General features: G+C 46.4%; 2 protein-coding genes across 3 annotated transcripts; both read right to left on the reverse strand.

Moving 5' to 3' along the window:
- Positions 1-25,806, reverse strand: LOC142844698 (apolipoprotein L3-like). 2 transcript variants are annotated; one of them, XM_075963512.1, is made up of 4 exons: positions 9,758-9,836; positions 7,096-7,178; positions 4,552-4,678; positions 1-1,493 (listed from the first exon to the last, which is right to left on the reverse strand). In XM_075963512.1, exons 2-4 carry the CDS (start codon positions 7,103-7,105, stop codon positions 824-826), a joined length of 807 nt encoding a protein of 268 aa, XP_075819627.1. In that variant the 5' UTR covers positions 7,106-7,178; positions 9,758-9,836; the 3' UTR covers positions 1-823. The 2 variants fall into 2 exon arrangements, with proteins under 2 accessions (XP_075819627.1, XP_075819628.1); XM_075963513.1 differs by lacking the exons at positions 7,096-7,178; positions 9,758-9,836 and adding an exon at positions 25,751-25,806.
- LOC142845144 (apolipoprotein L3-like) lies at positions 18,514-24,431 on the reverse strand. The gene is made up of 3 exons (XM_075963906.1): positions 24,338-24,431; positions 23,235-23,361; positions 18,514-20,198 (listed from the first exon to the last, which is right to left on the reverse strand). The coding sequence occupies exons 1-3, from the start codon at positions 24,429-24,431 to the stop codon at positions 19,391-19,393; spliced, it is 1,029 nt and encodes a 342-aa protein (XP_075820021.1). The 3' UTR covers positions 18,514-19,390.
- Positions 25,807-26,172: the final 366 nt, after the last annotated feature.

Raw genomic sequence — 26,172 nt, forward strand, 5'->3', positions numbered from 1 at the left:
TAATATTTATTGAACACAAATTATAGAAGACAAGAGGACAAAATCCAGGTTATCTAGACACTATCTTGGACATCACACCTCCCCACAGTATGAGAGGAAGCTGAGGGTCACAGACTGAGTCTCTTGTCACAAACAAGTTGACCTCAATCAATACTTTGTTTGACATCTTATGTAAATCTGCCTTGACTCTCTATCTCCAAAGACCCAATAATGACACAGCACAGCATAGACATTCACTTTGATGTCATTGGTCTCTCTGGTGACCCTGTCCCCCTGGAGGGTTGACTACTTCTCAAGAATTCCATTTTTTCTGCTATCACCACCACCATCCTCAACATCATGTCCATCATCACTATCACTATCACTATCCAGACATTACTTCCTAGAAGACACAAGGGTGAGTTGATCCTGCTGATGCTGGGAAGAATCACCTAGAGGTCATAGGGACCCTGCCCTCAGGGAACGGTATGTGGTCCCCTGCTCTGGCTTCAGCACCCACTCTGGCTTTCTCCCATCTTCAGCCATTCAGGTTTCCTGGTTCTCATGGCTTGTTCGTGTACTGCTCTCCATATCAGACCCTCTGTATTGCAGTTCTAGTCCCATTCTCTAGGCATCCTGGCCCCTTATTTTAGACTCCAGATTCTGTCTTCTTAAAGCACTGCATTGACCTTGCTCTGCTCAGCCAGAGGTACAAACTCCTCAACTCTCAGGTCCATAGACTTGATAATGCATTATTTCCCTTGTAATGATATATTCTCCCCCACCTTGTGCCCATCCCTATACATGTCCTTTCCCCTGAACTCTTAACTGGTTGGTGGAGAGATTACTGAGGCTGGACCGACTGCAGATCCTTGTGGAGCTGCTCAAATTCGCACAAGTTGTCTTTTAGATATTTAGCCCATGCCCATAGCTCTTCAGGTGACTCTATTTTTGCAGTGGATTTGAATTTCATGGTTTCTCCTGCTCTGATGGCTTGGATACGTTCCTTGAGTGTCCCCCAGGCACAGAATAATTGCACACCTGCACTATCATGTTTGATTACAATCAAAGGCATCATCTTGTAGACTCTGCTCAGGATGTTTTTGCTGGCTTGAACCAGGCACCTGGCTTGACTTTCATCTGCCTGTCTGATGGATTCTTCCACAATGGTAGTGGTGACACCAGTTGCAGCTGCTGCTGCTCCTACACCTGCTGCTGTGATTATCAGAGAGGTCCCTTTTGTCAAGGGTGCCACAAATAATCCAAGGATTGTAGCGGCCATGCTGGTGAAGTCGGACAACACATTGGAGATGGTGCATCCCCTGTGCACCTGGTCACGATGGTCAGCCAGGTCTCGGAAATTCCTGATGTTTTCTTCAAGTTTCATTTTCAACTCAGGAAATTCTTTCAGAAAATTCTCTTTCTTCTGTCTCTTTTCTGTTTCATCATTTTCATCTGTGGGCTCCTGGGCTAAATGCTGCTTCAGTGCATCACGCAGGTCATCTCCCTCCTCGCTGTGAGAGCAGAGATAAAGTTCATGAATAAAATAGTAACTTTTTGAATGTTAAAGCCTTGTTCAAACCTCACTTTCAACCTACAAACCCAGCAGGAGTAACGTAGCAGAAATCTGTGATCTGCACTCTACCCTGAACTTTTGGTACTGTATAGACACCCAGGGCCTTAATACACAGGGTCCGTGTATGAAGTCAGGACACTTGACAAAATTAGAGGCACTGATAAAATGACTTCACTCAAGTCAAGTCAATGCCATCACTGTCTGTGGGAGCCCTGTAGATGAGTGCCACATGTGGGCTTAGAGTAATTACTCTTTAACTCATAGAACTGTGTGTGTTGTTTCGAATTCCCCTTTCCCCAGAGTCTCCTCTCTGTTCCTGGTTGCCCTGAAGTCATCTAAGCTCATGCAGTGTCCAGCTGAGAAGAATGCCTGTGTTTGCCTGGAAGGTCTGCGATGGACCATTCACAGGGCAAGCCAAAAGTGCACTCTTCAGCCTTAATGAATTCCAAACCTAATGTCTCAAAACTCCACATCTGTCCTCATGGGACAATACACAGCGACAGCACAACTGATTATAAAGAATTACAGAAACTCCTCCATCTCCTGTACACTGTCAGCATCCAGGCAGATTCAGGCTCCATCTGTAATATACTTCACTAAATATCTGCAGGTGTTTCAAAGTGTGGAAAATGCAGGGTCTGAGATGCATCTGTTCCCAAGAATTTCCTATGAACATGCTCAACCTGAAAGATGTGGGAACTTTGGTGCCATTTCTGACTTGCAGCGGAACTGGAGGAAACAAAGCACTGATCTTAGGAAGATTCCCCTGAGGCCTGTGTCACTGGAATTGATCTGTTGTTGATGTCCCTGTAAAGGATCTGCTGGACTGCCCTCCTGACATGTGTCTGCAGGTCCCCAGCTACCTGTGTGTACAGAGTGACTCCACCTCTGTTCCACTAGGGCAACAGTCCTGAGCAGTGCCCTCCTGGCTTCTTGGACCTGCTTCAAGATGAAGATTCTTTCCTACAGTGGGCTTCATGGTTTGGAGTGGTCATGTGATTTCCAGGTGTGCAGTGGACATGTGATTTCTTGTTGTACAGTAGTCATGTGATATCCTGGTGTACAGTGGTCATGTGATTTCCTGGTGTGCAGTGGTCATGTGATATTTTGGTGTGCAGGAGTCATGTGATTTCCCGGTGTGCAGTGGTTTTGTGATTTCCTGGTTTGCAGTAGTCATGTGATTTGTCACACACTCAGTGCAGGTCAACACTCCACACAAAGGAGAAAAAACTTCAAGCTTGAATCTCTCTTTTTTCTGTCTGCTGGATATTTCCATTGGTTATTTTAACCCTCTATGCTCCATGGTTAACTGTTACTATGTCACACCTATCTTATACGTGAGTTCTATGTGTGGTTTTTGCAAATCTCAATTTTGTTTGGATTAGAGTAGTCCTAAATTAAGGACTGGTGTCGAATATAAAAAGAAGGCTCACTGGGACTCTTTCCTCAGACTTTGTCCTTTAGCTATTTCTGAGAATTTAAAATTAAGCCCAAAACAAACCTTCAGAGCCACAAGAGACATTCCCAATCCTTTTGCTTGATCTCTGCAGATTGCCAAATTTCTTTCCCCCCTTGACTGGATCTCACAAGGTCAAGTGGCTGCCTGAGGTGACTGAGACAGGACAGCTGCCATTAACCCTGGCTCCACACTGACTCCCATGCCTCACTCACTCTTGACCAGGTCTAGTCAGAGCCCTGCAAACAGAGGTCACCCTGCTAACAGACATCACAGCTAGTGACAGTGTCTCATTTGAACACAGCAAGACCATGTGCAAAGATGCAAGGGGCCTTGGGATAACTAATAGTGCCAGGGAGGCTGGACATCGCCTGAAGCTGGACAAGGCAATAAGGGAAATATTGTCCTCAGAAATGGTGACATGTGATCTCCTCAGACTGTCAGGTTCTACAAACCGTCCTCCAACCACATTGCCTGTGGACTCTTGTCTCTAGACACACACCCTTTTTGATATTCAGGAAGCCCTGTGTAGAACAGGATTGAGTCTGCAATACCGCCTGAGAACTTCTGAGCACACACAGCACGTGGAGGGTGTGCCCAAACACAATGCTGCACACACATAAGGCATGAGGTCAGGGCCGAAGAGATAAACACTCTTCTCCATCTTGCATGTCCCCTGCTAGGCCTCTTCTCTGTGCCTCCAATTCCTCCATCCTTCCAGCCCTGCTGTCCTTGCCTTCTACCTGCACCTCCATTCTAGGGTCACTCTCAGTCTTTCCTGAACCGTGGATGAGATACTGTTCTTTGTCTCTGTGGGTTTTGGGAAGGATGCTGGCACTTGGTTTTCCATCCCTGACCTGCTGCTCATCCCAGACTGTCATCATGTCCTATCAGCCTGCACTTTTATTCCTACTGAACACAGCTGGGCTCCAGATCTCAGTAGGGACAGTCAGGGTCAACCCAGCTCTGTGCAGCTGCACTGTGGCCTCACGGCCTCCTCAGTTCACAGAGGATCCTGCTGTTGTCACAGCTCCTCACAAGGGAGGAAAGTGACTGAGACAGAACCTGGGGACACAGCTAACCATGTCTACATTTTTCTCACTTGTCTCACAATACGTTCTTGATTTCTCAGTCCTACAGGAGACTCCTGGCCCTGGCCTCTTCCCATTTCTAAAGCAGCTCTCAGTGATAATTTCAGGGGCACCCACTGTGTACTGGTCACATGCTGAAAGCTGCACACACATGATCTTATTTTCTCACACTGTAGTCTCATGGTGGTTACACTCAGGAAGTGCTAACTAACTTTCCACGGCAACTGAACTATTAGATGGCATAATTGGTGTCGGCACCTTGAGCAACATCTTCAGTCAACCTGAGGAGGTGTCCACGAAGGATAAAATAGTGGAAACATCCCCATGGATTGTTGAGAAGGAATGTCCACAACCCCACCCCTGGGACTGCCTAGAGTGTGTATGCCCCCCCAGGAAAACCCTCATCCTCATGGTCTGGTGGGCAGTGCTGGGTGCACTATGCAGGTAACCTTGACAACGCTGCTTCTGCCACAAACGCCTTCCAGACTCCATCTTCAGTTATCAAGAGCTTCAGATCCTCTCTGCCCACTTTGTTCGTGATGAAGTTAGTTATTCTGTCCACTATGCTTAGCGGCGCTGTAAACCAAGAAAAAGAGTGAGGTTAGAGGACAGAAAGGAAGAGGTTAAAGGGCAAGTGGCAGCAGGCTTTGAGATACCATGTTCCCGAGCATTTTTCTTCAGGTAGTAATGGGTCTCCTGGGTTGTAGGTTCAATTATGTCCCCTCAATTCATATGTAAAAGCTCTTAGGCTCAGCAACGGTTGCTTGGATACAGAACCTTTAAGGAAGTAAAGTAATGAAGACCAAATGATGCTCTAAATACAGAGAGCTACTCAGTGGGACTGGTGTCCTCATGACAGTGAGATACCCGAGGTCTGTTCTCTGTCATTTCATTATCTATCATATGTTCACACGGTTGTCTCTGTGTCCACCTACCTCTCTGTCTATGTCTATATATACAGAGGAGACTCCATGTGCAGATGTAGTGACCCTTCTCCCTCTGCATACCAACAAGAGGATGCTCATTGGGACTAAATTTCCAAATGTTCATTACAGATATGGGCTTCCATTGCTGATGGAATTGACAGAGCTTTTGTTGAATTCCTTTTTGCCCCCACCACCAGCTTCTAACACATCAAAATCTGTGGTAGCAGCGCCTTCAGATGAGACTGTCCATCCACTGGTGAGCTCTCCACTGGCTTATTGTGTCAGTTGTAGAATGTTAAAGAGATATGGAATCAACATCAGTGTCTACTGAACATGGAGGGACTCAGGTTTTATCCTGGCTCAGGGCACTCTGACACCATGAAGAAATCATCCAGGACCACTAGACTCTTGCATCATTCATGACTCCACAGCCAGTACCCACTAACTACTACTAGCCATACTGCTAGGTACGGCTGCCAGCTTGGGGCAGACCGTTGTCCCATCAACCACACCAGCAGCAGCTTTGTACAGTGAAGCAGTGTTTTTCCTGGAAGAAGCAAATGTTGGGCTTTCTCTTTTCTGGGCCATAGCTGAAACTCTAGACTGAAACTTAGTTGGCCAGCACCTTGCCTGGAATGCACCCTCCCATACTTCCCCGAGAGCAGGAGCCTTCCCACAGTGCCCCTCAGTGTCCCTGTGTCCTTGGCAGTCACAGCCATTGCTCAACACTTAGCTTCCTAGTGTCCTTTTCTCTCCAAATACAAAATGTCAAACACTTGTCATTTATTACAGCCCCACCTGTTCTTTCATTGTTGACCTCCATACAGAGTCAGCATGAATAACCATTCCACAGACTCAATATTATAGCATATTGACCTTACCCCACAAAGAAATTATCGATTGCTTTTTAATTTAGCTCTTTGTAAGTTCTCAGAATATGGACAGATAACACCTAGGTTATTTCCAAGATATTACAGAAATGGCCTCTTTCCCAATTGCCAATAAAGTCCTTGCATCTCTCTGAAACCACATGAACCAGAATCCCCACTTCTGCGTTGCTTTCAGCAGGACTGCCTTCCAGGATCCTGCCCCACTGACCCCTGGGTCTTTGCTTACAGTGTTCAACTGCATGTCTAGTCCAGTGTTCCAAAGACTCCCACATTTCTTGCATATATGTATATTCCTCTCTTTTCACTCTCTATCTATACATATACAGCAACTATTTGCTATATATACTTCACACACAGACACACACACACACACACATGCACAAACACAGGCACACACACAAACACAGACAAAGACACACACACACACACACACACACACACACACACACACACACGTACACGTGCTTGTAACAAGGTTCTTCACAGAAGGAACCCACTCTCTGGTGTGAATTTCTGGATTATTGCTTCTCTGTTGTCATAAACACTATGACTACTCTCATGAAACTCATTTGGCCTCCAGCTCCACAGGGTTAGATGTCCACAGTGGCAGTGAAGGGACCGAAACAGGTGTTGGGAGCAGAGAGATCACATCTCTACTGCACCTAAGAAGTGCAGAATATACTGGAAGGTGCAAGGTTATGGATTCTATTTTATTTTTGTAGCCTTATTTTATTTTATTGTTGAGACAAAGTCTCATCATGAAGCTCTGACTGACCTAGAACTCAATATGTATATTAGACTAGAATCAAATTCACAGAGATCCTCCTACCTCAGCTTCCCCAGTGCTGGGATTAAAGCACGCGTACTTCAATAAAGTGGGTTATAGACTCTAAAGGCCCACCCTCAGGGATGGACTTCCTTCAGGAAGGCTCCATGTCCTGTAAGTTCTGTAACTGCCTAAATGGCAACACTAATTGAGAACCAAGTATTCAAATGCTTGACCTTCTGGGGTATTTTTAGTAGGAACAGCCAGCACAATTCTACACACAGACACCAACACAGGCGAACCACGAAGACAAAAAGAACCTGGTTTGGACAAGTAAAAGGTGCAGCATTTCCTTCCCCCATTGGAACTTTTGTGAGATGGATGAAGGAAAGAATAAAGGTAGTTGGCTACCAGATGCCATGACTGCGTCCGTTCCTCAGCACCAGCTCTGGGACTTCAGACAGGTTCTTCTCACAGCTCTTCACGTGTCCAGGCTGGAGGGAGGAGAAAAACAACTGTAAGATGCCATGGGGACAGCTGAGGGAAGTCAGATGGGAGGGGACAGAGACCCAGTGGTTCCAATAGAGTAGGGGTAAAGGACCAAACAACTGGCAGCCAGAGTTTCTCCTCCTGTGGGCCCCACACTGCTGCTTAGAGATGTCGGGCATCTGGTCTACCATCTCCCCATTCCCTTGCCACGTCAGAGCCTTCATGTGCTGTATTGTCCGTGAAGAATGTCGACAGCTAGGGACATAGCCATGAAGAAAAACAACATACAATCTATATACAAGATATATATATATATATATATATATATATATATATATATACACACAAATATGTGTGTATATTTGTATATATATGTATATATATTTATATATATAAGTAAAGAGATATTCTGTGAAGTCCTAGGTGGGCACATATGGGAACTGAAGGTAATAGCAGATGTTTTCTGTATGCCTGTGATACCCAGGGCTCCTAATACAACCTCATTAGGTGACCAACATCCTCTATGAGATGAGGACACTCATGAGCCTCATTGTAAAACTAACTGAAGATCCTAAAGGTTGCTGACAACAGTCTGCCCTATTTCCCAGTAATGCTATACCACAGATTTAACCTGATTGGCACCTCCCTTTTTAGGTATGACTCCCCACACCCTTAAACACACAGTAGCACTTCCTTTATGTCCCATGTGACTGTGAGAGCCTTCTCACTCAAACAAGGGCAGGTTCCCTGTGACACCTTAAATTCTTGTATGCTACAGGCAGCTCCTTGAGCCCATACCCTCTTTGTTTCTGCAGGATCCTGCACCCCCCCAGGGCTGGAGTCCTGTCAGTCCCTGCCTTGCCCATCTATTCCTCTGCCCTCTTCCTAAGTGTTCAACCTTAGCTCGTTTCTAATCATGTGAACAGCAGTGGAAGGCTATTCTCCTGTGAGAAACGTCTGCATTGGGATTATTTTCTGTAAGGTATTTCTAGAAACAAAATGCCTGGATCATGTAGTATCTATCTTTAATTTTTTCATAACCTGAAGCTTATTGTTGTAGACATAATGTGTGAGAACCCACACTCCCACAGGCAGTGCATGAGGGCAGGCATTCCCCCTGGACTCCTAGTGCACAGGAGCCTGAAACAGAAAACTGACTGCATGTGGAGAAGCTGAGGCAGGGTGGGGGCTGACAGTTTGAGGCCTGCGGAGGCTTCTCATGCAGACAGTAGATCTAACTTAGGACCATCACCACTGAGGTTTGGGGTAAGGTTGCCTTTCTATGTATGTCAGGTAACAGAGGGGCATCCTTCAAGTCCAGGGGCAACTATAGTGAAGGCACACGCATGGAGACCCGGAGGTGGCAGGGGCCTGAACACTCAGAACCCCAGATTCTCTAAGGCTTCCTGCAGGATATCACACTCTACGCTTCCAATGACCTTTAATGTATGTGCTATTTGTGTCCCTGTTCCCCTCTCTTGTAGCCCCCTCCCTGCCCTCCAAGCAGTGACATGTCCACCCCAATCATCCTCCTCTCCTTCATACTTCTGACAGCTTAGGGACCTGTGTCTCTTTTTTCCTCTCTACCAGTGCTCAGCCTTGCAGCAACCATAGATGGAGAGCAGCCTGCGGGACTCAGTGGGGCAGCAATCCAGCTTCCTCTATCAGAGGATTAAAACAGGGACATGGAGAAGTGTGACAAGCCCCATGTCACACAGCACGTAGAGCAGAGAGGTGAGGGAAACAACAGCCCTGACTCTGAACCGAAGAGAAATCCTGTGGATTCAACACTCTGGGTCCCTCTGCTCTATTAGAGTCGACTCTGCCGCACAATCTGCACCTAGTGCTAGGCTGGGGTGCCATGATCCTGGGATTCTGCACTGAGTCCACTCTCAGTCCCCTTTCCTGAGTCCCTTCCACACCTGCTCACACAGGACATCCTTGGCTTCCTCCTCTGTTCCCACAGGCTAGCAGAGGGCAGCTGATGACAAGGAGTGAGCCTCTCACTCACCTGGTCACTCTCCATCCAGGTACTCTACACAGGTCACTCTCTGCTATGCCTCAGTTTCTCCACAGTTCCTGACATAGCATAGTCAACAAGGACCACATGAGACAGCACCCCTTAGTCATCCTGTACATCTTACTAAAACCTCATTCTCATTGATCCAAGAACAGCACCCCAAGACAAGTGTTGTTTGTCCATGCAGCAAGGTTGCTATCCCTGTGTCCCCCAAACTCTTCCAGTTTCTTCTTCTGTTTTTTATCTACTTAAACTGACAGACCACGAAAAATGGCTACCTTCCCTCTAGGGTCCCTGATCATGTCTCCGGCTGACCTGCAAGGATTGTCAGGGCCCAAGCAGTGTGGGGATCCCATCTGAGGCATCCCACACCCTCTCCTGGGATGAGGGCAGAAGAATTGAGAGAAGTAGACAGACCTCGTTCTGACTGCAGGACCAGCCATGCTGCTGCTGAGTCTGCGACCTGAACCATTGTCCAACCTTGTTGAGTTCAGTCATAAAATGGGGCTATAACCCTCCTCCTCCAGAGGATAAATATGTGGGGACAAGGATCCTCAAACTCACCTAGGAATCTTCCCGTAACCAAGGGGTGATGGGTCCCAGCTGTCCTTAGCTATGTGGAACCAGTCACCGGCTGCATGTGTGAGACACAAACAGACTAGATCTAGGCTCTACATCACCAGTGCCTGAAAGTGAAAGAAAAATTTCTGGTTGTGGTCTCTCATGATAAAACAACCCAGCAGGCATGATGCCTGCCAGGCACCACCCTACTGATGCCCCATGGCCAGGAGCTGTTATGCCCAATAGCACGTTTGGCCTGGGTGAGATAAGAGTAGACCAAGAATGAAGGTTGCTGATGTGGCTTCAGCTGGGTGCCCACTTCCAAGGAAAAGAACACATTCGTGACTGTGATGATAAGAGATGCTTTGTCTCACAACAGGGACCAACCTTGTTTCCCTGGATTGGAGGAGAGAGAATAAACTTGGGACTCGCCACAGTCATGGGTACATTTCTCATGCATCTCTCAGGACTTTCTGATGATGGAAAGATTCAGAGTAATAAAAGCTTACTATAGCATGGCCGGGAGGAGAGAGTGGCCAGGGAGGAGGGCAACAACAGGAAGGCAGTCAAGGTCTAGCAGAGGGCACGTAAGAGGCACAAGGATCATTGCTTCTCTCCCAGCTCTGACCTCAGGCTTCATGAGCTGCAGAGCTGTGCATGGGTGCCCTCTACACACTGTCTGCTCTGAGGGGTCCATGATGATATTAGTGCCTCTGTTCTGATTTAATCAGAGTTCCCAGAACATCACAAAGAATGTGTGGCTAAAGATAACTCCCGAAGTCAGTGTGATTGAAGAAAGATTTTCATAAATCCAGCTTGAGTGGGTCCTATGTCCCCATCTCAGATGAAAACGCTCCCAATTTGAGTGGATTTCCTAGCTGCACTTTATGATTGTTGGTCTCCTGGCCACTTTCGTCCTTGCAGGCAGCCTCGCTTTATTCCAATGCAACATTGGCACCTAGTGTGGTGTCTGTTGCCTGGTGACATCTGTCTGCAGGATCTCGAACGAGACCTGCCATTTGGGTTTAAAGCCAGTGAGGGACGAGAGTCATACTGGAGCCAGGGTTAGTGGAGATCTTCTGCTCTCAGCAGCTGACCCTGGGTGCTTTATAATGGGGGGAATGGGCTGTAGGCATCTGTATAGAGCATTCCGCAGGCAATAGTTGTGGGGCCTCACTTATGGGTATAATTTTTTTTTTGTTTTCAACTGCATTGTAAGTTGCCAGGAGTACTTAAGTTGGCCAAGTCTAAAACAACAGTCTTAATTAGCTGCTTGTATCTTTCTGATAATGTCTTAGGTAGGGTTTCTGTTGCTGTGATGAACACCGTGACCAAAAGCAATTGTGGAGAAAAGGGTTTGTTTAGCTTCCACGTCCCTGTCATGGCCCATGATGGGAAGAAGTCAGGACAGGAACTCAAACTGGGCGGTATCCTGGTGGCAGAAGCTGACAGAGCAGTGATGGAAACTGTTGCTTTCTGGCTTGTTCCCAGTGTCTTTCTCTGCTTGAATTCTTGGGGCAGTCCACGGGTATTGCCACCCACAATGTGTTTGCCCCCCAACATCAATCACTAATTAAGGAAGATGACAGTGGCTTGCCTAGGTGTCAGAGCAATGCTGAGACAGCTTCATATTGGACGGTGGCTCTTATTGAGATTTTTATCCTCTTTATATGCTCACCTAGTTTGGTTCCATTGCCGAGCTCTCCAGGCAATCACAGACATTCCTGCAGCATGGAAGCCTTGGGGCAGCAGATGACTTCCCAGCAGCCAAGAGAGGGAAGACTCTGGAAAGGGGAAACCCTCACGACTCTTTAACACTCTCTGAGCTTGGAGATTTGCTCTGATCCCACATCCCCGTGCTCATCCCCAGGGTCACCAGTGGACAACTATTTTGTTAGTGATGTCATTGAGTGAGGGCATCTTATCAAGTGCCTGTCACCAAGGTGTCTTGACACTACTTTACACACTGTTTCTGTGCACTAAGGATCATAGGCTTCTCTGTTGTATCAAAGGTTCATGCCAAAATCATGGATGTAGATTAATTGATTTGACAATATTTAGTGTGATTTAAATTAGACAGGTTTTAAGGGTTTATATTAGAGCTAAGCCAACCTCTTCTCAAGGGTTTGACCTCTGCTGTCACGGGGAAGAGGAAGCTGCCCTGTCTGATGCTCTGAAGAAGCACACAGCACACATGGGAGTGGCTGACGACAGAAATCATCACTAGAAAGGCATGACAGGAAGAGAGCTTGGGAAGTTTTCCTTGATTGAAAGGGAAACTTGAAGAGCCCCTCTGGAAAGTCCCAGCCCAGTGATCATCTTGAGTAGGCTCACAGGGACTGTGCTCTCTCTAATGTCGTGCCCAACTCCTCCAGCACTACCTCAGGAGTCCTGGCATCTTGGTCTAGCTCTGACACAGCAGGGGCAGCCTGCAGCTCTCAGCAGCTAGATTATGGCTGCTAGCCACAGCTGCTGGGATGGTGCTAGTACTGCAGTTATGGAGGAATCGTGCAGGCTGGCAGCTGCAGCTGAAGCCAGGTGCATGGTTGGTGCAGGTACAAACACACGGATGGAGCTCTAGGGTAAAGGGCAGGCAGCTGCTTCTTACTGGGGCCCTGATGTGCAGCGAGTGAGCTTAGTCAGGTGCAATGAAAATATCATCTGGAATTACACCTAAGGTGTGTCAGTATAATCTTTGTAGAGAATGGTCTCCCTTCCTTAAGACATCTAATTTTGTGTGTGTATGTGTGTGTGTGTGGTGTGTGTGTGTGTGGTGTGTGTGTGTGTGCACGTGTGTTAAAATGAAGAGATGCCCAATCATACTACAAAAGCATTTGTTCAACTATGTTCGTAGCAGCACTATTTGTAATAGCCAGAACTTGGAAACAACCTAGGTGTCCCTCAGTAGAAGAATGGATAAAGAAGGTGTGGCACATATACACATTAGAGTTCTACTCAGCAGTGAAAAACAATGACATCTTGAATTTTGCATGAAATGGATGGAAATAGAAAACACTCTACTGAGTGAGATAACCCAGATTTAAAAGGAGGAATATGGTATGTACTCACACGTGGAATCTGGCCATAAACAAAAAACATTGAGCCTATAGTTCGTGATCCTAGAGAAGCTAAATAAGAAGGTGAACCCAAAGAAAAACATATATTTATCCTCCTGGATATTGGAAGTAGACAGGCTTGCAGGACAAAATTTTGAGCATGGGGGTGAGGAGGAAATTGGGAGAAGGGTCAATATGGGAGCAGGGAAGAAGATATCTTATCTAAGGGAGCCATTTTAGGGTTGGCAGGAGACTTGGCTCTAATGGGGTTCCCAGGTGTACAAGGGGATGTCCACATCTAGGTGTTTGGGCAGCAGAGGAAAGGGTTTGTGCCACACTGTATTCCCGTGTCTGCGCTCTGGGTCCTAGAACCCAGTTGGCAAGCTTCAGGCAAGGGGCTGGAGGTTGAGAATACACACGCAGAGACGGTCCGACAAAAACAGAGACAGACCAACACACGGACCTCTCAACACTGGTTCAGAAAGCCCCTCTTTAATTAACACCATGGAGGCTTAAATACACTGCAGTCAATGGCCAAAAGGTGAAAATCCCATCCTCTGATCCTTTAAGCTAGGCACAGCTTCTAGGAACTTCAATTAGAAGGTTCTAGCAGGGAAGAGCAGCTGAAGGCCAGGACTCATTAGTCCCAACAAGGGTGATTGAACTGGCCTTCTCCCATAGTCACACTGATGAATATCTCGAATATTACCATGGAACCTCTGTCTGGCGATGGATGGAGATAGAGACAGAGACTCTAATCAGAGCATTGGACTGAGCTCCCAAGGTACAGTTGAAGAGCAGAAGAAGGGTGAAGATGAACAAGGAAGTCAGGACGGCAAGGGATTGGTCTACCCACTGAGACAGTGTGCCTGATCTAATTGTAGCTCACCAAGGCCAGTTGTAGTGGGACCTAATGAGCATGTGATCAAAATGAACTCTCTGAATGTGGCTGACAATGATACATCCCACATCTAGAGCTATGGATGTTCAGTGTCCAAAAGGAGACGCAGACGTGGGGAGAAGGGCAGAGGAGTGGATTCTGTACAGGTGGATGCGCATCAGTGTCCTCGGGAGCCACTGGGCTGCTGCAATGAGGTCAGTGAGCAGCCAGTGAGGAAAGGAACCTTTGGGAACCTGGTTCCCTTTGACAGGCTTCACAGGGACACCTCCCAGATGCCTCGGTTTATTCATTCCTCCTACAAGACACTAGCAGCATATGCCGGTACAGTCCATGTCCATCAGTCAAAGTCCCAAGGACACTACTGCCAAAGTCAGGTGAGTCAGTCATGTGTTCTCCTCAGTGAGGGAGAAGGGTCACGCTTGCATCATGATATTACTGAAGGTGATGGGAGAAGCCACTGTAGGAGCTGGGCTTTGGTGATCTTTGTTGGAAGTAACCACACATTCCTTCAATACATTTCCTCATGTTATGGTGACGCCAGCCATAAAATTGCCACTTCAGAACTCTCATTTTATGGCTGTTTTGAGTCTTTTGGTTTTTTTAGGTTTTTTGAGACAGGACTTCTCTGTGTAGCTTTAGAGCCTGTCCTGGAACTCTCTCTGTAGATCAAGCTGGCCTCAAAATCACTGAGATCTTCCTGCCTCTGACTCTTGAGTGCTAGGATTAAAGCCATGTACCACCACTGCATGACCAGTTATAAATCTTACTGTAAATATCTGATATATCCAATGGTCTTAGGAGACCCCATGAAAGGGTTGTTTAACTGCCGAATATTGTCTACAGTGTCTGCTGCAGAAAGTGAGAGATGGATCCACATACACGTGTCTCCATAAATCCTATCTCTACAGAGAGACAGCGGAGAGGGAACACCTTCAAAATGTCACTCTGTCTTGAAGATCAAAACAAATCTCTTCATCTATTCTGAGACACCGACAGGATGAAGCCTGTGACTAGGTCATTAGGAAGAATGAAGTCCTGTGTAACTCATGGACCAGAGATTGGAGTCCGGGAACATGGCACCAGCTCCGCCTGGGATTCTGCATCACACACAGGATAGAGCAAGCATGAACCCTCAGGGTTCCCGTCCTTTTCTTCATTCTTTATTTTATTCTTTAAGCATTTTATTAACATCTATAAGTCATGTATAATAGTGGATTTTATTATTACATTTTTATCCATGTATTTTATACATTTTGATCAAATTCAGCACAATTACCCACTTAGGCCCCTATTACACCCTCTGACCCCTCCCTCTTACCAACTAGCCACGCTTCAACTTTCCTGTGTTGGTTTTGAGACAGGTTTCTCTGTGTAACAGCCTTGGCTGCCCTAGAACTGGCATTGCAGACCAGGCTGGCCTCAACCTCAATAAGATCCACCTGACTCTGCCTCTCAAATGCTGGGATTAAATGGTTGTGCCACTACCCCCCAGCCCCAGATTGTCTGTGTGTGTGTGTTACTATTGTATCACTAGGGTTCACCTGTGACTTTACACCTAGCAGCTCAATTTTCGGGACTTGTTCTGCCTCTTTTGGTGTTCACACATGTAGAATTGTGATACCTTCTTGAATGATGTTTCCCATAATCAGAGGCTATCTCTATCATTTTATAGTCGTTTCTGTTTGAAGTCTTGTGGAAGCACACTAGCTCAGAATTGAGAAATAGATGGTTATTTATTTAGGGTGAAAATCACAAATCGGAATCCACTGCTTGAACGGAGAACAAAAACCGAATCCAGAACTGGAAAGAGTAGACGGAAAAGAGGCTGGACGCAGGCCCTGCATTACCATATATAGTGGAAGAGGCCACACCCCAGTGGGCAGGTAACCACAAGCTGTAAGACTTCCCACAGCACCTCCCCCTCTTGTTTAAATAAGAGAGTTCTAAGCATAATACATAATTATATACAATAAGAACAAATATATTCTATAATTATCCTATCCTAACTAGGTTAAGGCTTGTACAATAAATAACTTGGCAAAGTCATGAGACCAAAGTAACTACAACTATCTAGTCTTCAACGCCATCGAAGATCCGAGAAAGAAAATAATATTACTACAGTAAGCAGGAAGTGCAATCAAGCAACTTCCATAATTTCCCTGGGGAGGGGGGATAAGGACAAACATGCTTTCTGATGATATCTTTCTCTTTTACTTCTCTTGAAAAAAAATCATCTCTGAAAATCTCTCTTGCTCTTCTACATCGTTTTCCACAGCTCTCTATGTAGCTCTACACAGCCTCTCTACAATCCAAATTCTGAAAAATTATATGTTACCTTTCCAGGGCCGGACTCTTTCTCATAATACAAGATAAGTCAGAGTTTCTCTTAGGCTAGGGAGGTCACATTAACTGTCCAGTGTGGAACGCATGGCTATGTACATGGCTCTACATTGGTTAGGGTCCCAGACAGAAAGTGTCATTGAAATTCAGGACTTAAACAATAACCACTTAGCCGAAACTTGCGTGGTAGGGAGTATGTCCATGAGGTCCATTACTATTGGCTACCAAAGTTGCTTCAAGTCTGACTTGAATCGGGAATAAACACCTGGGAATTCCCCTTGTATATTCATCGCCAGGGGCAACCAGTTGCTTTCAATTTGTTCTGAAGTCTAAAATTAGCTGTTCTTGTGACTGAAAATACAGTTACTTTCCTATGTCAGTCTGAACATTGTAAAATATCTTAGCATTGTTTCTATTTATCAAAATCATCTCTGGTTATGCAGAATTCATCCTCCTGACCATCCACAGCTGTACATGTGTCCAATATATGGAATATACACATGAGAGAAACACAGAGGCAGAGGGAAAATACCCATCCAGTTCTCAGGGAAGGAATGCAGTTCTTAGGGAAGAAACAAAGTGGTACAAGAGAGAAATTATAGACAGAAGCAACTGGTCGCATACATTCATTGACTCCGTGGCCTTCCCAGGTGGGTCTCCCCATCAGAGTCATTCATCTGGTGGGTTGACCTACTGAACACTAATTGTCATCTGCTGTATGCTCCCTTGGCCCCCTTCAGACCCTTAGACATGAGGACCATGTGCCAAACAGAGCTGGGAGAATGGGCAGATGGAATAATAAGATGGAGTCTTGGTGACTCCACACTTGTCAAACAGCATCTGCACTGTGGGTTTCAGTGTTCCAGGATCATAGAGGGCTGTGGACATGCCCCAGTGCTACAGTACTTCCCAAGATTGCAACACCCTGAATCCTCAGCGCTGAGATGGAGGAAGGCTCTCTTGGTCAGCTCTGAACCTGCCTTGGACCTCACCCTTCTTGCTTTCTTGGATGACTGTCCCCTGTGTAGATGCTTTCAGGGATCTCTGATGGTGTCTGACCTTCCTGCTCTTGGAAGTTGAGGCAGGGAACCTCTTTCCCAGCTGTGCTGAGCTCTCCAGATAAGGCTCTTCTTACTCTTGGTTCTGCCTTTTTCATTAGCTTGGCTTTATCTTAGGGGAGGAAACCACAGTGAGAGTCAGGACCATGTAAATGTCCCCTGAGCCACAGGCCAAACATGGTGGGGAATGGGTTGGAACATTCATAGACTTTTAACCATCAGGATGGGGCTCCTGACTCTTAAGTCAGGGGTCAAGACAACCCCATCCTGCCATCTCTAACTCCAACAACACGAGGAGATCTCATCCCACCTGGAGATCCTGAAGCTCTTCCAGGAAACTGTTCACATCAACAGTGACATCACAAGACACTCATGCAAATATTTGCCAGCTCAGAGTTGTCTAGAAGAAACTTCAGCCAATGGAAATGTGACCTCAATCCAAATGAAGGTAACCTAAATCTACACTGTGTAAATATTAGCCTTATCTTGTGGAGAGAGGAGTGACCAGCAGAAAGGAGCCAGGCCACCAAGGTAACTCTAACCTAACCAGCACTCTTCATAAGGGGGTTGGTCTGACCAAATGGACCAGGCATGTGGTTACCTGTATCAAAAAGCATCTAGCTTTCAAGTGGCCTCCCTTTGTGTAGAGACCTTAAAGGAGACAGGAATCTTCCATGTGGACAGTGACATCATGTCTGCTGTAATCATCTGAGGAACTAAAACAGACAAACCTCCCGGACCACAAGCACAGAGAATGCAGTTTCATGCCATACCGACAGCCCATTCTGAACCAGTCTGTTTCCCCGAGAAAAAGTGAGATCCTTGAGCTCTCATGAGTTTTGAAAATGTGATTCTCATCCTTGAGACCCTGAGATGAGTCAGGACACTTCAAACACCATGACATTATTGTCCTGTGGTGAAGGGAAGTGAGGAGACCCGTGTCTAGAGGAGCCAGTGAGCCAACATTACACAGGCTCAATGTGTCAGTGCAGGGGTCCATCTTGGCCTGACTTCAGCTGTTTTGAGTCCAACCATCAAGAGCCACCACAAGAAACCCCAACCTGCTTTGCCAGCATGGGCCCCTGCTGTTGCAGTGGACTGTAGGTGTTTGTGAGGGGTCCCAAGTGCTGCCAGTGCAGGAACCAAGCCTGACATTGGTGGCATTAGCTGAGACTAGAACACACACTTTCTGACTCTGGTTAATGCCAGGATTATCCTGCTCACCACTCCTCCCTCTGAGAGCTGTGGCAGCCCCTGAGCCTTCCTACCTTCCTCAGCCTGGTGTTTGCCCATATCTCTCTACCTCAGATCAGTCTGATTTATCCTGTCTGACTTTGTCTTTGTTCCCATGCCAACTTCTTCTGCTGTCATTGACTGCTATATACTCCATTTTCTAGACCACAGTTAATATTTATTGAACACAAATTATAGAAGACAAAAATTATAGTTCATAAATATTGACAAATTATAGAAGACAAGAGACAAAATCCAGGTTATCCAGACGCTATCTTGGCCATCACACCTGCCCACAGTATGAGAGGAAGCTGAGGGTCACAGACTGAGTTCTTGTCACAAACATGTTGACCCCAAACAATACTTTCTTTGACATCTTATGTACATCTGCCTTGACTCTCTATCTCCAAAGACCCAATAATGACACAGCACAGCATAGACATTCACTTTGATGTCATTGGTCTCTCTGGTGACCCTGTCCCCTTGGAGGACTGACTACTTCTTAAGAACTCCATCTTTTCTTCTGTCACCACCACCATCCTCAACATCATCTACATCCCCATCATCATCACCATCACTATCACTATCCAGACATTACCTCCTAGAAGACACAAGGGTGTGGTGATCCTGCTGATGCTGGGAAGAATCACCTAGAGGTCATATGTACCCTGCCCTCAGGGAACGGGATGTGGTCCCCTGCTCTGGCTTCAGCTCCCACTCTGGCTTTGTCCCATCTTCAGCCATCCTGGTTTCCTAGGTTCTCATGGCTTGTTCCTGTACTGCTCTCCATATCAGACCCTCTGTATTGCAGTCCTAGTCCCATTCTCTAGGCATTCTGGCCCTTATTTTAGACTCCAGATTCTGTCTTCTTTAAGCACTGCATTGACCTTGCTCTGCTCAGCCAGAGATACAAACTCCTCAAACCTCAGGTCCATAGACTTGATCATGCCTTATTTCCCTTGTAATGGGATGGTCCCCCCCTTGTGCCCATCCCTATACATGTCATTTCCCCTGAACTCTTAACTGCTTGGTGGAGGGGTCACTGAGGCTAGCATGACTGTAGATCCTTGTGGAGCTGCTCAAATTCACGCAACCTCTCTTCTAGATTGTTAGCCACCTCCCGTAGCGCTCTTGCCGACTCTGTCTTTGCCCCACTGTGTAAATCTATGGAGTCAGTCACAAGGTTATACACATCAAGTGCAAATAGTGAAACCTTACCGAATCCTTTTGCAAACCTTGCTAGTCTGGTTCCTAGGGGAATCTTGTGTGAGATGAGATTCCTCAACTGCCTAATACCTTCTCCAATCGTTGTGAAGTTCCTGATTCTGCCTGTCTTGATGGCTTTAATATAATCTCTGAAGGTTTTCCAGGCACAAAATAACTCCACACCATTAATACCAACTTTGAATGTGATCAAAGGCGTGATATTCAAAATTCTGTTCACTATGTCTGTGCTGGCTTCAACCAGCCGCCTGGCTTCACTTTCATCTGCCCCTTTGATGGATTCTTCCACAATGGTAGTGGTGAGACCAGTCGCAGCTGCTCCTAGACCTGCTGCTGCGATAGCCAGAGAGGCCCCTCCTGTGAAGGGTGCCAGAAGAAATCCAGCGATTGTAGCAGCAATGCCGGTGGAGCCGGACACCACATTGGAGATGGTGCAGCCCCTGTGCACCTCGTCAAGATGGTCAGCCAGAGCTCGGAGCTTACTGATGTGTTCTTCAAGTTTCCTTTTCAACTCAGGAAATTGTTCCAGAAAATTTTTTTTCCGCTGCCTCTTTTCTGTTTCATCATTTTCATCTGCGGGCTCCCGGGCTAAATGCTGCTTCAGTGCATCACGCAGGGCAGCTTCCTCCTCGCTGTGACAGAAGAGATCAAGTTCATGAATAAAACAGTTACTTTTTGAATGTTAAAGCCTTGTTCAAACCTCACTTTCATACTACAGACCCAGCAGGAGAAACACAGCAGATTTCTGTAATCTGCCTGGATCATCTGTTACAGCATAGATGTCCAGGGCCTTAGTCCATAGGGGTCAGTGTGTGAAGTCAGGACACTTGACAAAATTAGAGGCACTGATAAAATGATTTCACTCAAGGGCAGTCAATGCCATCACTGTTTGTGGGAGCCCTGTAGATGAGTGCCGCATGTGGACTTAGAGCCATTACTCTTTCTGTCAGAGAACTGTGCGTGGTGTATGGAATTCCCCTTTCCCAAGAGTCTCCTCTCTGTTCCTGGTTGCCCTGAAGTCATCTGCAGCCCATGCAGTATGCAGTTGGCAGGAATGCCTGTGCTTGCCTGGGAGGTCTGCAATGGAGCATTCACAGGGCAAGCCAAGTGTGGATCCCTCATTCTGAATGAATTCCAAACCTAATGTCTCAAAACTCCACATCTGTCCTCATGGGACAATACACAGCGACAGCACAACTGATTATAAAGAATTACACAAAACTCCTCCATCTCCTGTACACTGTCAGCATTCAGGCAGATTCAGGCTCCATCTGTGATATACTTCACTAAATATCTGCAGGTGTTTCAAAGTGTGGAAAATGCAGGGTCTGAGATGCATGTGTTTCTGAGAATTTCCTATGAACATGCTCAACCTGAAAGAGGTGGGAACTTTGGTGCCATTTCTGACCTGCAGAGGAACTGGAAGCCAAAACACTGACCTTAGGAACATCCCCCTGAGGCCTGTGTCACCGGAATTGATTTGTTATTGATGTCCATGGAAGGGATCTGTGGTCCTGCCCTCCTGACAGGTGTCTCTAAGTCCCCAGATCTCTGTGTGTGCAGTATGGCTCCATGTTTGTCTTTTAGGGCAACAATCCTGAGCAGTGTTCTCCTGGCTTCTTGGACCTACTTCAGGATGAAGATTGTTTCCTAGGGAGGGTTCCTGTTGTGCAGTAGTTATGTGATTTCCTGGTGTGCAGTAGTTATGTGACTTCCTGGTGTGCAGTAGTCATGTGATTTCCTGGTTTACAGTGGTCATGTGATTTCCAAGTGTGCAGTGGTCATGTGACCTCCTGGAGTGCAGTGGTCATGTGATTTCCTGGTATGCAGTGTTCATGTGATTTGTCACACACTCAATGCCAGGCAAAACTCCACACTGAAGCTTGAAGCTCTCTCATTTCCATCTGGTGGATGTTTCCATTAGCTCATTTTAACCCTCTGTGCTCCGTGGTCAACTGTTACTATGTGCCAACTGTCTTATATGTGCATTCTTTGTGTGGTTTTGCAATTTCTCAGTCTTGTTTGGATTAGAGTTGTCCTTCATTAATGGCTAGTGTCAAATATAAAAAGAAGGCTCACTGGGACTCTTTCCTCAGACTTTGTCATTTAGCTATTTTTGAGAATTTAAAATTAAACCCAAAACAAACCTTCAGAGTCACAAGAGACCTTTCCGATCCTTTTGCCTGCTGTCTGCTCTCTGCAGATTGCCAAATTCCTTTCCCTCCATGACTGGATCTCACAAGGTCAAGTGGCTGCCTGAGGTGACTGAGACAGGACAGCTGCCATTAACCCTGGCTCCACACTGTCTCCCACGCCTCACTCACTCTAGACCAGGTCTAGTCAGAGCCCTGCGAACAGAGGTCACCATGGTAACAGATACTACAGCTAGTGACAGTGTCTCATTTGAACACAGCAAGGCCATGTGCAAAGATTCAAGGCACCTGGGGATCACTAATAGTGACAAGCAGGCTGGACATCGCCTGAAGCTGGGCAAGGCTATAAGGGAAATATTGTCCTCTGAGATGGTGACATGCGATCCCTTCAGACTCTCATGCGATCCCTCAGACTTTCAGCTTCTGCAAACCGTCCTCCAACCACATTGCCTGTGGACTCTTGTCTCTAACCACACATCCTTCTGATATTCAGGGAGTGCTTGGTAGAACAGAATAGAGTCTGCAATACCACCTGAGAACATCTGAGCACACACAACACCTGGAGGGTGTGCCCAAAAACAATGCTGCACACCCATAAAGCATGAGGTCATGGTCGAGGAGATAAACACTCTTCTCCGTCTACATGTCCTTCGCTAGGCCTCTTCTCTGTGCCTCCAATTCCTCCATCCTTCCAGCCCTGCTGTCCTTGCCTTCTTCCTGCACCTCCATTCTATGGTCACTCTCAGTCTTTCCTGGACCATGGCTGAGACACTGTTCTTTGTCTCTGTGGGTTTTGGAAAGGATGCTGGCACTTGGTTTTCCATCCCTGACCTGCTGCTCATCCCAGGCTGTCATCATGTCCTATCAGCCTGCACTTTTATTCCTACTGAACACAGCTGGGCTCCAGATCTCAGTAAGGACAGTCAGGGTCAACCCAGCTCTGTGCAGCTGCACTGTGGCTTTCGGCCTCCTCAGTTCACAGAGGATCCTGCTGTTGTCACAGCTTCTCACATGGGAGGAAAGTGATTGAGACAGAACCTGGGGACACAGCTAACCATGTCTACATTTTTCCCACTTGTTCTCACAATAAGTTCTTGATACCACAGTCCTACAGGAGACTCGTGGCCCTGGTCTCTTCCCATGTTTAAAGTAGCTCTCAGTGATAATTTCAGGGACACCCACTGTGTACTGGCCACATGCTGAGAGCTGCACACTCATGATCTTATTTTCTCACACTGCAGTCTCATGGTGGTGACACGCAGGAAGTGGCTAACTAACTTGCCAAGGTCACAAAACTAGTAGATGGCAGAATCGGTCCTGGCACCTTGAGCAACATCTTCAGTCAACCCGAGGTGATGTCCACGAAGGATAAAATAGTGGAAACATCCCTCCTGGATTGTTGAGAAGGAATGTCCACAACCCCACCCCTGGGACTGCCTAGAGTGCGGTTGCCCGCCCAGGAAAATCCTCATCCTCATGTTCTGGTGGGCAGTGCTGGGTGCACACGCAGGTAACCTTGACAACTCTGCTGCCTCCACAAACGCCTTCCAGACTCCATCTTCATTTATCATGAGCTTCAGGTCATCTCTGCCCACTTCGTTAGTGATGAAGGTAGTTATGTTGTCCACTATGCTTGGCGGCGCTGTATACCAAGAAAAAAAGTGAGGTTAGAGAACAGAAAGGAAGAGGTTAAAGGTCAAGTGGCATCAGGCGGTGAGATACCATGTTCCCGAGCATTTTTCTTCAGGTTCTAATGGGGGTCTCCTGGGTTGTAGGTTCAATTATGTCCCCTCAATTCATATGTAAAAGCTCTTAGGCTCAGCAACTGTTGCTTGGATACAGAACCTTTAACGAAGTAAAGTAATGAAGACCAAATGATGCTCTAAATATAGAGCGCTACTCAGTGGGACTGGTGTCCTCATGACAGTGAGATACCCGAGGTCTGTTCTCTGTCATTTCATTATCTATCATATGTTCACACGGTTGTCTCTGTGTCCACCTACCTTTCTGTCTATGTCTATATATACAGAGGAGACACCATGTGCAGATGTAGTGACCCTTCTCCCTCTGCATACCAACAAGAGGATGCTCATTGGGACTAAATTTCCAAATGTTCATTACAGATATGGGCTTCCATTGCTGAGGGAATTGACAGAGCTTTTGTTGAATTCCTTTTTGCCCCCACCATCAGCTGCTAACACATCAAAATCTGCGGTAGCAGCGCCTTCAGATGTGACTGTCCATCCACTGGTGAGCTCTCCACTAGCTCATTGTGTCAGTATAGAATGTTAAAGAGATATGGAATCAACATCAGTGTCTATTGAACATGGAGGGACTCGGGTTGTTTCCTGGCTCACGGCACTCTGACACCATGAAGAAATCATCCAGGACCATTTGACTCTTGCATTGTTCATGACTCCATAGCCAGTACCCACTAACTACTACTAGCCGTACTGCTAGGTATGGCTGCCAGCTTGGGGCAGACCATTGTCCCATCAAACACACCAGCAGCAGCTTTGTACAGTGAAGTAGTGTTTTTCCTGGAGGAAGCAAATGTTGGGCTTTCTCTTTTCTGGGCCATAGCTGAAACTCCAGACTGAAACTTAGTTGGCCAGCACCTTGCCTGGAATGCACCCTCCCATACTTCCCTGAAAGCAGGAGCCTTCCCAGAGTGCCCCTCAGTGTCCCTGTGTCCTTGGCAGTCACAGCCATGGCTCAACACTGAGCTTCCTAGTGTCCTTTTCTCTCCAAATACAAAATGTCAAACACTTGTCATTTATTACAGCCCCACCTGCTCTTTCATTGTTGACCTCCATACAGAGTCAGCATGAATAACCATTCCACAGTCTCAATATTATAGCATATTGATCTTACCGCACAAAGAAATTATCGATTGCTTTTTAATTTAGCTCTTTGTAAGTTCTCAGAATATGGACAGATAACACCCAGGTTATTTCCAAGATATTACAGAAATGGCCTCTATCCCAATTGCCAATAAAGTCCTTGCATCTCTCTGAAACCACATGAACCAGAATCCCCACTTCTGCGTTGCTTTCAGCAGGACTGCCTTCCAGAATCCTGCCCCACTGACCCCTGGGTCTTTGCTTACAGTGTTCAACTGCATGTCTAGTACTGTGTTCCAAAGCCTCCAACATTTCTTGCATATATGTATATTCCTCTCTCTTCACTCTCTTTCAATACATATACAGCAACTATTTGCTATATATACTTCACACACACACACACACACACATGCACAAACACAGGCACACACACAAACACAGACATCGACACACACACACACACACACGTACACGTGCTTGTAACCAGGTTCTTCACAGAAGGAACCCACTCTCTGGTGTGAATTTCTGGATTATTGCTTCTCTGTTGTCATAAACACTACGACTACTCTCATGAAACTCATTTGGCCTCCAGCTCCACAGGGTTAGATGTCCATAGTGGCAGTGAAGGGACCGAAACAGGTGTTGGGAGCAGAGAGATCACATCTCTACTGCACCTAAGAAGTGCAGAATATACTGGAAGTTGCAAGGTTATGGTTTCTATTTTATTTTTTTAGCCTTATTTTATTTTATTGTTGAGATAAAGTCTCATCATGAAGCTCTGACTGACCTAGAACTCAGTATGTATATTAGACTAGAATCAAATTCACAGAGATCCTGCTACCTCAGCTTCCCCAGTGCTGGGATTAAAGCATGCATACTTCAATAAAGTGGGTTATAAACTCTAAAGGCCCACCCTCAGGGATGGACTTCCTTCAGGAAGGCTCCATGTCCTGTAAGTTCTGTAACTGCCTAAATGGCAACACTAATTGAGAACCAAGTATTCAAATGCTTGACCTTCTGGGGTATTTTTAGTAGGAACAGCCAGCACAATTATACACACAGGCACCAACACAGGCGAACCACGAAGACAAAAAGAACCTGGTTTGGACAAGTAAAAGGTGCAGCATTTCCTTCCCCCTTTGAACTGTTGTGAGATGGAAGAAGGAAAGAATAAAGGTAGTTGGCTACCAGATGCCATGACTGCGTCTGTTCCTCAGCACCAGCTCTGGGACTTCATATAGGTTCTTCTCACAGCCTTCCGCGTGTCCAGGCTGGAGGGAGGAGAAAGACAACTGTAAGATGCCATGGGGACAGCTGAGGGAAGTCAGATGGGAGGGGACAGAGGCCCAGTGGTTCCACCAGAGTGGGGGTAAAGGACAAAACAACTGGCAGCCAGAGTTTCTCCTCCTGTGGGCCCCACACTACTGCTTAGAGATGTCGGGCATCTGGTCTACGCTTTCCCATTTGCCTTGCCACGTCAGAGCCTTCATGTGCTGTATTGTCCATGAAGAATGTCACCAGCTACGGACATAGTCATGAAGGAAAACAATATACAATCTATATACAAGATATACATACATACATAAATATATATATGTGTGTGTGTGTGT

This window comes from Microtus pennsylvanicus, chromosome 2, assembly GCF_037038515.1.
Source record: "Microtus pennsylvanicus isolate mMicPen1 chromosome 2, mMicPen1.hap1, whole genome shotgun sequence".
Taxonomy (NCBI): Eukaryota; Metazoa; Chordata; class Mammalia; order Rodentia; family Cricetidae; genus Microtus; species Microtus pennsylvanicus.

Bases quoted from the DNA above. Each gene is read 5' to 3' on its own strand.
- LOC142845144 (XM_075963906.1), bottom strand. From the start codon at position 24,431: ATGGCTGTGACTGCCAAGGACACAGGGACACTGAGGGGCACTCTGGGA. The intron at 23,362-24,337 runs GTGCTGGCCAAC...CTTGGTATACAG, and splicing joins GAGGGTGCATTCCAGGCAAG to CGCCGCCAAGCATAGTGGAC. The intron at 20,199-23,234 runs GTTACCTGCGTG...CTTCTGTCACAG, and splicing joins GAGGCAGCAGAGTTGTCAAG to CGAGGAGGAAGCTGCCCTGC.
- LOC142844698 (XM_075963513.1), bottom strand. The intron at 1,494-4,551 runs GTTACCTGCATA...CTGCTCTCACAG, and splicing joins GCAGAAGCAGCGTTGTCAAG to CGAGGAGGGAGATGACCTGC.